Genomic DNA, 15,828 nt, shown 5'->3' with positions numbered 1-15,828 from the left:
ATAAGATATAGATAACACAAATGTACTAAGCCTCCCAAACTCTTGATGTAATTAAACATGATAGAAAAAATATAAAATACCAGATTAGAAATCAAAATAAAATTAAACTAAACAAAGCTGGGCTATTATATTATATCAGAAACAATCAATAATGTCAATAACTCCACTCCTCTGTCCAAATATTTAAGGATAATCAAAAGGATTGGAAAAGGTCAAGTTGCATCATATGGAAGTGTTGAATAAATGGTCTCCAAGTTTCTTCAAATTTAACCGAAGGGTCAAAAGTGACACTTATGACTTTTTCTAAATTTAAACAAGATATAGTTTGGGAAAACCATTGGAATGTAGTAGGAGGATTAATCTCTTTCCAATTCAATAAAACATATCATTTTTTTGTGTATAGAAGTACACATCAATATTTTGTGAATTTCCAAGCTTTTATGATGTTAAATTTAATGCAAGTAATTTTCAAATGTTCTTAATCCTCTGAATTATTAGTTAATGAAAATTTGATATGGTTGTTAAGGAATATTGCTTGTAACAAATTGTATTGATTTAACACTTTTAACATTGTAAAATAGCCCAAAAGCTTTGGAGCATCTTTAGTAATCAACAATCTGACAGTAGGTCATAAGAAAATAATCAAAGAGATTTTAAAGTGCACCTTGAAGGAGGAAAGAGAGATGTAGAAATTCCGAGATGTTTGACATATGAAGCTAATCGATGTGAAAATGCTGGAAAATTACACCGTCAATTTGTGTCAGTTCTTTTTTTCTACAGTATTATGGACGAATTCCAGGAAAGGGCTGGGACTTTGGCATTGCCTTATACCTTTGCTCACTCTGTAAGCTGGCACAGCTCATTATCACAGCTGTGTTGCATTTAAATCAGTGGTAGCATTGAATTTGCTGAATTATCAGCAACTGGCTCCGAACATTTCAGATGGTGCTTGAGGGTCTAGAATTATTATTCAAACAATCTTCTAATTGCCTGAAGGTGGGACTTGCTCCAGGGATTTAATTAGGCTTCTAAACTATAATTAACAAACAGAATACATGCTTTGAATGCTAAGCACGTTTTTATTTTCACTGGAGTGATATTATTGTCTATTAATATTTATTAAGCCATGTTGTAAGCTTGAATTATAATCATTAAATGTAGCTGAAAGCTAGCAATGTTTAGGAGTCAAGCAACCATTAAAGAGGTCCAGTCTGCATAGTTTTATTTCAGAATAAACTGATCAATGGGCATTCCATTCATGCAGAATGTTACCTAACATCATCTTATCAGGATGGGGCCATTGTCCCTTACTGTGACCCTTTTCATTAACACACTGTTCGGTGACACATGCAAAACTCAGCGGGTCAGGCAGCGCCTTCGGAAAAGAGTAAACAGTCAACATTTCAGGCTAAAATGCTTCTTTGGAACTGGAAAGGAAGGGGTGAAGGCCGTGTGAGAAGTTGGGGGAGAGGAAGAAGAATACAAGGTGGCAGGTGATAGGTGAAACAAGGGGGGGGGGTGAAGTAAAGAGCTGGGAAGTCAATTGATGAAAGAGATACAGTGCGGAGAAAGGGGAATCTGATGAAAGAGGCAGAAAACCATGGAAAAAAGGGAAGGGGGAGGAGCACCAATGATGAACAATGATTGGTGATCAATGATCAATGACCAATGATCACCAAGCTGATGAACACGTAAGGAGATAAGGTGAGAGAGGGAAACAACTTCCCAGCTCTTTAGTTTACCCCTCCCCCTCTCTCGGTTTCACCAATCATATGCTACCTTGTACTTCTTCATTCTGACTTCTCCCCTTCCTTTCCAGTCCTGAAAGGGGGTCTCAGTCCAAAACATTGAACGTTTACTCTTTTCCATAGAGGCTACCTGACTTGCTGAGTTCCTCCAGCATTTTGTGTGTGTGTTGCTTTGGATTTCCAGCACCCGCAAATTTTTTTCCATCTTTGTGATACACTGTGCAGTTATTTCTAGAATGCGAGTCAAATGCCTTTGATTATGCTCACTGCAGCATTTCAAGCTACTCTTAAGACAGATTTGTAATCAGAGGATCAAGGAAAATATTCTTGCTTGTGACATTTGAAATGAGTATTATGAAGAAGGGGCAAATATGGGCATTGTTTTGCACTGATTGATGTTGCATGATTGTTTAGAAAGATGAGCCATGGAGACCAACTCTAAGTGATAAAATAGCCGACAATATTGTCCAAAAACCAGAAGTGAATCAAAAACAAGCAGTGCCCTCATCAGCGAACCACGCACAGGTCTTGGCAAAGTCAAGGGAGCTAGGTCATTGCAGAATGACAAAGCCAGAAGAAAGCCAACTCAGATCTCCATATGGGATCTCCCAGAAGGACTGTACGGAGCTTATCGATCAAATGGCTGCCCTTATGTGTCAGGTAGGGGCAATTCTTCTTCTCCATGGGTTTGTTGACTTAGCTCAGTTTGGAATGGTGCTTCACTTATTCACAACTGAATAAAAATCACAATATGTTAAATATATCAAGATACAACGTGGAAGAGTATTGATCTGGGAAGCAAGCAACTAAAGACCAATATAAGAGTGAAAGAATCTGGCTCTTTTATTATCCAAATTTTGCTACTTCTTGCCTTTCATTATCTGAAAGCTTAAACAATGGTGTCGATCCTGCAAAAAAGGAAACTAATGTGCAGATGTCTCTGCCTGGTACTAACACACTCTTTATTTTCTTTGAATAGTCATGTAAAGGCAAATAGCTCTGTGCAGAAGCAGCTTGATAGATTTTGTGTTCCATTAGTCAAGGCAAGCCCCTTGCAACAGTGTGAACTGTTGAATGTTTTTGGAAAAGAGATAATCCAAATCCAAATCCAAAAATAAGCCTACATTTGTGCTAGAAAGTTCGTGAACCGTGCAGATTTTTTCCCTATTTCTGCAGGAATATCAGTTCTTCACAAGTCCTAAAACTAGATAAAGAGAACCCAATTAAATAAATAACACAAAAACATTATACTTGTTCATTTTTTAATCGAGAAAAATAATCCAATATCACATGTATTTGTTGGAAAAAGTATGTGAACCTTTGCTTTCAGTAACTAGTGTGAAGAACCCCCCCCCGCCCCCCCCCCACCGTTGTACAGCAATAACATCAACCAAATGTTTCTGGTAAGTAATGATCAGTCCTCCATATTGGCTTAGAGGAATTTTAGATCATTCCTCCATACAAAACTGCTTCAACTCTGAGATGTTAGTGGGCTTCCTTGCATGAACTGCTTGCTTCAGGTCCTTCCACAACACTTCTAGAGGATTAATTTGACTTGGCCATTCCAAAACACAGATTTTCTTCTTTTAAAACCATTCTGTTGTTGATTTACCCTTGTCTTTCGGATCATTGTCTTGCTGCATTATCCAGCTTCAATTATTCTTGAGATGATGGACTGCTACCCTGACTTTCTCCTGTAAAATGTCTTGATACGATTTTGAATTCATTGTTCCCTCAATGATTGCAAGCTGTTCAAGCCCAGAGTCAGCAAAGCAACCCCAAGCCATGATGGTCCTTCCACCATGCTTCACAGCTGGGATGAGGTTTTGGTGTTGGTGTACAGAGCCCGTTTTCCTCTAAACATGGCAATGTACATTTCTGCCAAAAACTTGAACTTGTGTCTCATCTATCCACAGAATATTGTCCCAGAAGCATTGTAGAATATCCATGTGGTCTCTTGCTAACTTGAAACATGTAGAAAAATTTATTTTGGGGGCAGTGGTTTCCTCTGTGATGTCCTTCCATGAACACCATGCTTGTTCGATGCTTTTTTTTAATAGTGGATACATGAACAGAGACTTTAGCAGGTTCCAGAGATCTCTGCTGTTACCCTTAGGTTCTTTTTCACTGCCGTCAGCATTGCACATTATGCTCTTGGTGTGATCTTTGCAGGATGCCCACTCCCTTGGAGAGTAGCAACAGTACCGAGTTCTCTCCATTCAGAAATTATTTCTCTTACTGCGGTCTGATGAATACTCAGGTCGTGAGAAATGTTTTTGTAGCCTTTTCCCACTTTGTGCATCTCCTCGAAGGTCCTCTGAAAGTTGTTTTAATCGAGGCATGGTGCACATAACCGGATCTTTCTTGAGAAGAGGAGGCTCTGTTAGTAACCTGACTTGGTGTGTGTTTTTATATAGGGCAGGGCATCTCCACAACCCACGCCTCTAATCTTATCTCATTGATTGGTACACCTGACTCCAAATAGCTTTTGTAGAAGGCATTACCCCAGAGGTTCACATACTTTTTCCAATAAATACATGTAATATTGGATCATTTCTCTCTCTCTCTCTCTCTCTCTCTCTCTCTCCCTCGTTGTTATTTATTTAATTGAATTCTCTTTAACTAGTTTTAGGACTTGCATGAAGATCGGATCACATTTTAGGTCATACTTATGCAGAAATAGAGAAAATTCTGCAGGGTTAACAAACTTTCTAGCACCACTGTATGTCTGTGTGAGAACGACCAGGGTTTTTTCAGATAAAAAGCAGTGGTTCCAAACAGTGGTGCATCTGAGACACAGTGCAATTGTTGCTAAATATAGGACCAAAACTCATTGAATATCATGAAGTGCTCTGACTGTCAAAATTGTGTGCCTTGGAGAGTCAGCTCTTGGAACTTGAGCCTGGTTAGATCTGAAGCGAAGAATCTCGGGTGTTATGAATTTCCAATAGCTTTGTGGAAGAAACTCATAGAAATGTTTTTTTTTATTTCATTGAATTGTTGTGAATAAAGTTAAGTTTTAAAATTGTTTTAGAACATCAGACAAATTCAGCAACATTTAAAGTCCTTGCAGCCAACAAAGCTGGAAGTGGGCATTGTGACATTACAAAGCTGTTAAAGAGTTTTCATTGGCTAGCCACACAAGTGTGTCATTGAAGCCCTTAACATCCAGGCCAGGTATATTAATTTGTCAGGTGACCTGAAGCTGTGATTGCAGGAGGTAGGCCCACATCATCAAGATCTAAAGCAATTCAACAAGGATAGAAATTGTGATGTGTTTGTATCTCCAGTCTACTATGGCTGAATGGTGAGGTCTTGGGTATCTCTGGGGAGCCTCAGACCTCATTATCCTTAAGGCAATGAAGTGGGCAGAAATGCTACCAATTGTCCTTCTAATACCGAGGACCTAGCATTGGGAAAGTGTGGGCAGGTTGAACAGAGAGGATCAAAACTGGTGATATGAGACTGTGGATGCAAAGTCTAGAGCAGAATAACAAACAATAGATGCAGAGTCTGAACCTAGAACGCGTGTCCAGTTATTTTCGCAGATCCAGCCTGTTGTAGAGTTTCTTTGGTAGTTATCTTATGGATGAAAATATTGTTCATTAAAGTTATGAATTTTTCAGAAATGGTTTTTGTTCGCCTCTCATCCCAAGATTTGGTCTGAGTGAAACTGACGTTGCTACTGGCTTCTGGAGGTTGATTCCGTCAAACAGATAAACCTTTTTAAAAAGGACAATTCCCTCTTTCAATTCTGGAGGGTCAATTTTCTATAATTTTGTGACTTTTTGTAATAACAATGACAAAAATGATTAAAGTTTGATCCAAAATTGAATTCCATTATTTATTGAAATATAGACAAAGCTGTTTGAATCAGATTATAAGACGGAGCGCAAAGACCGACAACGCACTCAAGCTGAAAATGAAAGACTAAAGAAAGCAACAGAAGATATGTGTCTGCAGATGAATCTTCTTCAAGAACAGGTATGTTGCACTTATTCCAGTTTCCTCCTCCACACAACCCCCCCCCCCCCCAAAACCACTTTCCACCGTGCTGACCTTTCATGACTTCTGCCCTCTTGGTTTGGTGCATCATGAGTAAGTTTAGAGAATTACAAGAAGGTGTTTGACATAGAGAGGAACAATTTCTGCTTGCACAGTTTCTGTCTGGTTGAGCTTGGGTTTTGCAAAGATATCCTAAATCAGCATAAAGTCCTTTCCTCTATAAAATTGTTGCCATATTACTTTTTGACCTGATACCCTGGGCAGTAACTTGGCATGCTGTTCTGAAAGCTACAGGCCATTTTGGGAGAGGAAATGGACACTGCAATACCCTCTTTAATCCTCAGTGTCTACTTCAGGCTACAGAATGCATCCCCTTGTAGAGGAAAAAAAAAGGTGAGAGTGCTTTAGACAGTGAAAATTGAACAAATAGGATAGATTTTAAGAGGCTAAGGTGAAGAAGTTTGGAATCACAGTGGAAGTATCTCTTCATTTTTTATATTTTCTTTTTCTCTGGAAACTTAAATATAACATGCTTCTCAAACTTGTTTCATGGTAATTGATTGAAAACAATAGTAATTCTAAGCCTGGATGTGTGTTTTTTCCAGGAAGTTATTTCAAACTAATAAAAAAAAACACTTTTGTTATTTAAGCTGTTGCTGTGAAAGCTTTTATGACCTGTTCACTGCTCAACCAATGCATCAGGCAATGTACTGATTTTGTATTTAGTTTATGTTCTAAGTGGAATGAGCAGCCTTTTCCACATGCGGCTCATGATAACTTGGGAGGGGGTGGGTGTGGTTCCAAAGTCCAATATAGATGCAATTTTAAAATTATTAGCTGCCTCACTTTTGGGCTACTGGGAGCAATGAAAACAAAGATTTAATTTTTCAATTGTAGTGCTGCCTGTGAGATTGCTCCTTAGGCAAATGAGAATTAGCTTCCCATTTCACACTTTGAATTAAATGGAGACTACTGGAAATGGCTGGAGACTAAGTTTTGCTTTCTCTGCCACTCAGAAGTAGGTTGAGCTCTTCTGTTACATTAGAGGAATTGTGTTGGTGCGAGACATTTAACTGAGCAGGAATAACTGGGTGGCTTCAATCTCTACTATAATCAGTAAAACCAGATTGTCTTCATTACATCAACAAAGGCAAACTGACATTCAAGTACAGTCAGTTTGTGAATCAGTCCAGCCCTTTGTTCTGTGCTATAATCAGATCACAGAACAGAAAGTAAGAGAGGATGCATGTTTATTTTTAGTAGTTATGTACTTTCTGATATGCAAAAATTCATAGGTCATGACTTTAACGTCAAGGTTGGACTATGAGATGTATTGTCATGTGTTGATGGTTGCTGCTTTTTTAACTTTACAGTAAGTATGGACCTTATTAATTACTACCACTACAGCAGAGGCAAACCTTGCAACATTTCCAGGATGTGACCAAATTCTCGCAATCGTATGTTGGTGAAATGGAGGGAAACTGGGGTTGAGGGGGAGAAGCCTTCAATGAGGAATTGTTACTCTGAGTGGGACAAAAAAAAATCTTGCTTTCCCCAACGATTTTAGTGATATTCAATTTTACCTCTTAGAACCAAGGATGGTATCAGTCTACAGTTCCCCATTTTAAGATGTGTACTGCTTAAGATAACACATTGAAAAAACTCATGGACCTGATTTATCTCTGATTTAGTTCAGAAATATTACAAGACTAGCTTTTTCCTTATTCAGAAAAGTAGTTAAATTCCACTGGGCTTCCATGAGTCACAAAACTGATGCTGAAACCATTGTTCTACCTTGAAAGGTATCCATTTTTTAAAATCATCAACAAACATTCACATGCATTCATTATAAATGAAGGGATAGATTTTATGTTCTCTGTCTTCCTCTAAGTATAATTCAAGTTTCAGTCACTTGAGCTTTACAGGAATCTCTCACTGCTCTTAACAGTGTTGTTGTGCAATCAAATGCTTACAAGAAAAATTGTAGAATCATCACAGCACAGAACATCAGTCCAATCCAGCATTTTCATATAAACAATCTGATCAGACCCAATTCCCTACTCTTTCCCCAGAGTCTGCCCCTTTCAAATAGTTATCCACCTTATATTTACCAGATCCAGTTCCAATGTCTCTTGACTCCGAGCCCACCTCACTGCACCATCTTTTCAACAACATATGAGCATACACTACCCTCTATTTCTGATGTCAAAAATGCTTGGCTATAGGAGCAAACTGAAAGTCCACACAGATTTGGAGAGTTGGTGTTAGAAATAATGGGTGACTTATTTTAAAAAAAACTGGTGCTTACCAGGAGACATAGAAACATAGAATACCTACAGCACAATACAGGCCCTTTAGCCCACAGAGCTGTGCCGAGCATGTCTTTACCTTAGAAATTACCTAGGGTTACCCATAGCCCTCTATTTTTCTGAGCTCTTAGTACCTGTCCAGGAGTTTCTTAAAAGACCCTATCGTATCCATCTCCACCACCGTTGCTGGCAGCCCATTCCATGCACTCACCACTCTCTACGTTTTAAAAAAAAACTTACCCCTGACATTTCCTCTGGACCTACTTCCAAGCACCTTAAAACTCTTGTGCTAGCCATTTCAGCCCTGAGAAAAGCCTCTCATCATCTTATACACCTCTGTCAGGTCACCTCTGTCGCTCCAAGGAGAAAAGGCCGAGTTTGCTCAACCTATTCTAATAAGGCATGCTCCCCAATCCAGGAAACATCCTTGTAAATCTCCTGTGCACCCTTTCTATGGTTTTAACATCCTTCACATAGTGAGGCAATGAGTACTGAGCACAGTACTCCAAGTGGGGTCTGACCAGGGTTCTATACAGCTACAACATTACCTCTCAGCTGTTAAACACAATCCCACAATTAATGAAGGTCAATGCACCGTATGCTTTTTTTAACCACAGAGTCAACCTGCGCAGCAGCTTTGAGTGTCCTATGGACTCAGACCCAAGATCCCTCTGATGCTCCACACTGTCAAGAGTCTTGCCATTAATACTATATTCTGCCATCATATTTGACCTACCAAAATGAACCATCTCACACTTCTCACCATCTCACAGACTAAGGGTCTCGGCCCGCAACGTCGACAGTGCTTCTCCCTAAAGATGCTGCCTAGCCTGCTGTGTTCTACCAGCATTTTGTGTGTGTTGTCATCTCACACTTATCTGGGTTGAACTCCATCTGCCATTTCTCAGCCCAGTTTTACATCCTGTCAATGTCCCACTGTAACCTCTGACAGCCCTCCACACTATCCACAACACCTCCAACCTTTGTGTCAACAGCAAACTTACTAACTCATCCCTCCACTTCTTCATCCAGGTCACTTATAAAAATCACGAAGAGCAGGGGTCCCAGAACAGATCCCTGAGGCACACCATTGGTGGCCAGCCTCCATGTAGAGTATGACCCATCTGCAACCACTCTTTGCCTTCTGTGTGCAAGCCAGTTCTGGATCCACAAAGCAATGTCCACTTGGATCCCATGCCTCCTTACTTTCTCAATAAGCCTTGCATGGGGTACCTTATCAAATGCCTTGCTAAAATCCATGTACACTACAATCAAAGCTGATCTGTAAGTGTGAATTTGGTACAGATTTTACATTCTCAGGTGACAAGATTGTGAGTAAAATAATATTTTGAATACAGTAAGATTTAAATAATAGACTAGTTCTGATTTATAGAATAAAATGACTATCCACAGGTCTAACAGTAAATCCAGTTTTCTATTACAACAATAGGTGCACACAATAATATAATTAATGAGGTTCCTGAAATTTGTCACTGCTGCTTCCACATCTCTGCTTCTGGTCTTTGTCTGCAGTTCCCACAGTAACACAATCCACGTCCCTGTTTACTAACTGTTACCCCTCACAGTTCTTTCCACTACAACACTGGCACTGAGAGAAATCCAGTGATTACAATGTATCTGAGGGCCTTATTTCTGTTTCAGTATAATCTGTCCTTTAGCTTTATCCCTTACTCCCATCTCATTTCCACGTGTTTAGAATCAACATGGATACAAGCCTCGGACTGTTAGTTCTTCAAATGCCTCACAATTTTCTGTATCCTTCTTCATGGGAACATGTTTATGATCCCAGAACTGCCTGACTGCCACAATAGCAAATATTTTCCCATTTTATAACTGCTTTCCTGAACTTCCTTCTCTCACTCTGTACTACCAACACATAGACTTGGATCTTACTGTGCTTCCCAAAGGCACTACCTTCCTCAAATATATTCAGAACAGTTTAAAATATGGACAGAGATATGAACATTGACCATAAGATCATATGACATAGGAGCAGATTTTGGCCATTTGGCCCATCAAGTCTGCACTGCCATTCAATCATGGCTGATCCTTTTTCTCCCCTCCTCAACCCCAATTCCCCAGCTTTCTCCTCGTAATCTTTGATACCGTGTCCAATCAAGAACTTATCAATCTCTGCCTTAAATACACACAATGACCTAGCCTCCACAGCTGCCTGTGGTGACAAATTCACCACCCTCTGGCTGAAGAAATTTCACCGCATCTCTGTTTTAAATGGACGCCCTTCTATCCTGAGGCTGTGCCCTCTTGTCCTAGACTCGCCCACCATGGGAAACATCCGTTCCACATCTCCTCTGTCTAGGCCTTTCAACATTCAAAAGGTTTCAATGAGATCCCCTCCCCCCCCCCAGCATCCTTCTAAATTCCAGTGAGTACAGATCCAGAGCTATCAAACATTCCTTGTATAACAAGTCTTTCATTCCCAGAATCATTCTTGTGACCCGCCAACACATCTTTTCTTAGTTGAGGAATCCAAAACTGTTCACCATACTCAAGGTGAGGCCGTACCAATGCCTTATAAAGCCTCACATTCACATCCCTGCCCTTGTCTTCTAGACCTCTTGAAATGAATGCTAACATTGCATTTGCCTTCCTCACCACCAACTCAATCTGCAAGTTAACCTTTCGGGTGTTCTGCACAAGGACTGCCAAGTCTCTTTGCATTTCACATTTATGGATTTTCTCCCCATTTAGAAAATTTTCCATACATTTATTTCTACAACCAATGCAGCACCATGCATTTTCCAACATTGTATTTGCCAGTTTTTTTGCCCATTCTCCTAATCTGTCCAAGTCCTTCTGCAGCCTACCTGTTTCCTCAACACTATCTGCCCCTCCCCAAATTTTCATATCATCTGCAAACTTGGCAGAAAAGCCATCTATTCCATCATCTAAATCATTGATATACAGCATAAAAAGAAGCGGTCCCAACACCGTTCTTTGCAGAACACCACTAATCACAGACAGCCAACCTTTTTAACCCCACTTGCTGCCTCCTACCAATCAGCCAATGCACTAACCATGTTAGTAACTTTCCCATAACTTGGGCGATGTTTTGCATGACCTGTCCAGTCATACCTATTTGTCTATGATCCTTGTTCCCGCCCTGCCCACACACTCTTAATCTGCAAAATGACACCTTGTGGTACTCCCTACGTACGAAGCTCTCACCACATAGATGTATTGGACCATGAGCAGCTGCTGCACTCAATTGGTCAATGTGCCCAGCTACTGTGCAACTCCATGAGGTGTGAAGCATCCTAGAGTCTTCACATGTGGTGAGCTTTCCTTTGTCATGGCTGAGGTGGTCTGGCATCTTTCAGTTTACCTATTTAAATAAATCTACCAAAAATAAATTGACAACCTTCCTAATCTGGGCAAAAATGCTTGTATATTATACATCAATGGACTTGCACAACATCACTGTAGATGCTCAGCCCTAAACCCTTTTCTGTTGTAGATCCATTCTCAGGCCTTCCGTCACTTCCCATCTCTCTGTGTAAAAACATTTTACTTCATGAACGAGGAAATTTCTCCCTGAGTCGCTGCCTGCCTTCATTCGGAGTGTCTTTTGATAGTTTGCCTGGAATTATGAGGGAGGTGTCAACCATGCCAACTAATTTTGATCATAATTACAACTGCACTCCACAGAATATATAGATGATGCCAGCTTCCTCTGGGATAACCAAGCAATTATTTTTATCACTCTGCCTTGTGTAACAACCCTTCAGCACAATTCAGCACTGGCACGACAAGCTTTATTGTTTTCATGGTTTGATGGAATTTTCCTACAAACTGTCATTTTTAATTTATAAGATAGTTTTATGTCATGCAGTAAATGAATTGAATCATGGGAGATATTCTGTAGCGATATCCAAAGAGTAGCAATAATAGTGTGTGAGTGTGAGATGGTATCAATGAGACCACAAGCCCATATCCCACATTTATCTTTATTTTTAGTCACTGCAGCAGCATATTTATTTGTCAATAACTACCTCCTCTGCATGATTGGAGCCTTATCTTCAGTGGGGGAAGAAAGTATAACCCTCCACGATGCACATCCTCACAGCCAAAAGTCTAGCCATCCATGTTTGCTCTGTAATGAAGGGTCTGCACCCGGATCAGATTCTGTAAGGGCACCAAATACCTCAGCAAATGTCTTAGCCTTAAGAAAGGAGTGGGGATTAAGATATAAAGGGACAGAATATTATCTGTACAATGTAATAAAATACAAACTTTCTTTCTCAGCTCAAGATATATGAGGATGATTTTAAAAGGGAAAGGTCTGATAAACAAGTTCTTCAGCGCCTGCTAAAGAGTAAGTCGGAAAGTAAGGAGCCAGTTCTCATCCACCGGTGCAACAACACGCATCAGAAATCTGGAGAAATTAAGAGAATACAGTGCAGTAAGCACTGCATTGAGCGGCACTCGAATTGTTCAAACCATCATAAGTGTAAAGGTGCAGAAGTTCATGCATTGCCTTACTCTATAGACTACCATTAATGTAGAACTTTTGAAGGTTGCAGTGAAAGGAGTGTTATCAGTGTCCTTGGAAACCTGCTTACGTTCATGTCCTTATTTATAATTGAGGCAAAAAAAAACTATGGCCATTAAATATTCTGCATAAATTATTCTTGTGTTTGAATTTCATGCCCTTTGGATGCAGAACAACCTCTTTAGAATGAATACGTTAACATGTCTGTATAAAATTCCATTATGTGCCAGATTATTAATGGATTCATTTAATGATGTAGTTAAAATGATATACTGACGTATGTGTTAGTTTGTTAACAGTAGCATGGTGATTAGTACCTTTTACCTATGAATTAGAAAGTAGCTGGTTCAAATCAAATGCAAGGCTGGAGCACAATTATCTAGGTCAATGCTACAATCCAATATTGATCGATCATCCAAATTACTGCTCATTCTATCTCACCACCCAGTCTGACGACAGAGGAAGATGCTTGGCAAGACAGGACTTGGCAGGAGTATATTGTCCACCTGAGCATGATGGCCAATAATATAAACTTTACATATAATAGACATCTGTTTAAACTGCTCCTCCAAAAATGGTCATGTTTAAATTTGCACATTCCTGCATAACCACAAAGAGAAAAAGGAAGATAACTATTTTTCATTTATAATGTAGCTGTTGACCTTGACACTGATTGCATAACAGTAGATGCTAACTGTATTGGTAAACTGTTCAACCTCCTTCTCACTATCGCTCTGATCACAGTATCCTTCCACAAATAAGGTTCCCAGGTGGAGCTGAGGTTGCAACAGTCAGTGAAGCACCAGCCTCTGGTTACATGAGCATGTTTGCAGGTTATGTTACCTGCAGTTATCATAAGACATTTCTTCATTATGTGAGAAGCATATACATTCAAACTACTTACTGATGTTTTGGATAGTCCAATCCAATGCCTTATTCCTGACGCATCAGCCACCAATTCATTAAGTCCAAAACTAAAGAACTGTTTTTCAAGTTGATTCATTCTGTAACAAAGTTCTGGCCTGGATAAGGCTTACCCATCAAGTTAACTAAAAATGAATGGATTATTTGATAATTACTTTATTGAAGTTTGTGGAGACTTGCTGTGAGTGCAAAGACCTGCATTCCTTCGACCTGGGAGGCTGAAAAATTTTATAAGCTGTAAACGCATTTTTTAATTTAATCTGTAAGGAATTGCACCTTATGTTGCTAATACTGTAATTTATCTTGTTCATTCATATTTACACTTTATTTCATTTATTTACAGTATATAATTTTATATTTGGGGAGGTGTATCAAACAAAATAGGATACATCTATATTGTGTTGTTTGTAGCAAACTCTTTAACTTGGTAACCTTTTGTGCATAAGGTTATTGGCTGATAAAGCTTAGAAACTTTACTGAGAAATTAATATTGAGTGGTTTCAATAGTAACGTTCAATAACATATTATTGGATGACTAGATTATATACAGAGTAAGGTTTGTAACTTGTATCTAATATGACTCCATTAGGAGTTAATAATATTTTTCTTTCTCCCTGATAATAATTTAAGAACTTTGTTGGCTTATACTGGGATATTTGATACCAGTATGAGAGGGGAGAAAAAAGACTGAAGGACTTTAATCTGGTGTTTCATCTTTTTTTGATTAAAAAAATTATTCTAGAATCTTAACACCTGTATCAGTAATATTCAGAATTCATTGAAATTCCAGTGATAGTTTTTAGTTGGGGTGGGTGGGGGAACTATAAGCTTGATCTTTTATGATATGTAAATTCAGACTTTAGGATGTGATCATTATACCATTTGTGAAGTGCAAGGCACTCCAGATAGTTATTTTAATATTTCTATGTTATGCATCTGTCACATAGAAATCTCAGAAGAAATAAAATAAGCTTACTGTGAAATCATTTTGTGATTATAGGTGGTGATTTAAGAAATATTTGCATCTGCTAAAAGGGCACTATTTGTGAAATGAGCTTAGATAAGCATATTGCTTTGCATAGAAGATTGGGGCTGGATAACTATAGGTCTGTAAATCTATGAATCTGATGCATGGAGATAAAATAATATATATGAAGGTTCACTTGAACTACATCCAATCATGATTCCTTTTCGGAAAGGGAGCGATGTCACTATTTGATATAATGGCAAATAAAATGCAATTTTTTTTACTTTGCCAACATATGTTACAGAATTGACATTGTTATGATCATTTAATACCAAGCGGTGACAAATATCTTTATTTCAAAGAATTATTGCCCATCAGCTTATGCATATTTTGTGCAACTTGTTTGCTGAGGTGTAACACCTGTCTGATTTCTCTTTTCCCGATTTTACAGCCCAGGCACCTAAAACATCATAAAGTATTAATGTCTGTTTGCATTGTCATCCCGTGCAGAGACAAAATCTCTTATGATAATTTTGTAACAAGTGAAATTGGTGCCTTTTTATTCAATGTGCTGGCAGAAACCTAAACATCTTTGGAAACCTTTTCCATGCCTAAGCACCCCCTGGTGGCAGGGGTTAACTACTGCTTCAGCTAGCTAAATAGACTCCATATTTGTGTTGTGGGTGGAAGTGGTGCGGGAGAATTGCAGGGTACATTGATCTTTCCACCTTCTTAATGTAAAATGATGTCCTTTATATTTTGCAATGCTTGCATTCACAAGATGTATCATGTAAATATGTCCTGCTTGTTTAAAATTTCTGTTTTACTGAAGTTACCAATTAATAACTAATATATTTCATAACCTAATGTGAAATAAAAATGCCATGTGATTATAACCACATTTTAGTGACATTCTTTTTTTTTGGTTTCCTGTAATTTCCTTCCTTCCAGTTTTAGCCAGAAGCACTTTCCAATGTTGTAAGATTTCAGGAATATCTTCTTACTTCCCAATACTTAATTTAAGCAAGTTATTTTTTCCTGTGTGAGGGCAGAGTTTACAATTTGAGTCTTCTTTCCCATTGCTACCTGATGCAAATATTTCTCACATATTCCACTGGAAGACCCTGGATAGTGCTGGAAGCTGGAGCTTGGGCCAGCATTGCATTTTGGCTGGTGGTAGTTAACTAGAACAGTTTTGAATCAAATTTAACATCCTTTCTGTTTTAGTACTGTATCAGCTAACAAATGAGGGACAATATAAGTGAAATTGCAGCAACACACAACATGCTGGAGAAATTCAGCAGGTCAGGCAGCATCTATGGAGAGAAATAACCAGTCAAT

At 38.8% G+C, this 15,828-nt stretch overlaps 1 protein-coding gene across 1 annotated transcript in view; it reads left to right on the top strand.

Moving 5' to 3' along the window:
* The window catches only part of si:ch211-153b23.7 (TNFAIP3-interacting protein 1), a 35,593-nt gene extending 20,219 nt beyond the window's left edge, over nt 1–15,374 (top strand). Inside the window, exons 6-8 of the mRNA XM_059977173.1 lie at nt 2,163–2,408; nt 5,607–5,732; nt 12,350–15,374. Of these exons, the coding sequence (XP_059833156.1) occupies nt 2,163–2,408; nt 5,607–5,732; nt 12,350–12,604 (627 nt within the window). The 3' untranslated portion in view covers nt 12,605–15,374. The remainder of the gene's footprint in view (nt 1–2,162; nt 2,409–5,606; nt 5,733–12,349) is intronic.
* The last annotated feature ends 454 nt before the right edge of the window (nt 15,375–15,828 follow it).

This window comes from Hypanus sabinus, chromosome 8, assembly GCF_030144855.1.
Source record: "Hypanus sabinus isolate sHypSab1 chromosome 8, sHypSab1.hap1, whole genome shotgun sequence".
NCBI classification, from domain to species: Eukaryota; Metazoa; Chordata; class Chondrichthyes; order Myliobatiformes; family Dasyatidae; genus Hypanus; species Hypanus sabinus.
Note: the sequence above shows the minus strand (reverse complement) of the source record. Positions and strands in the feature narration are given on the sequence as shown.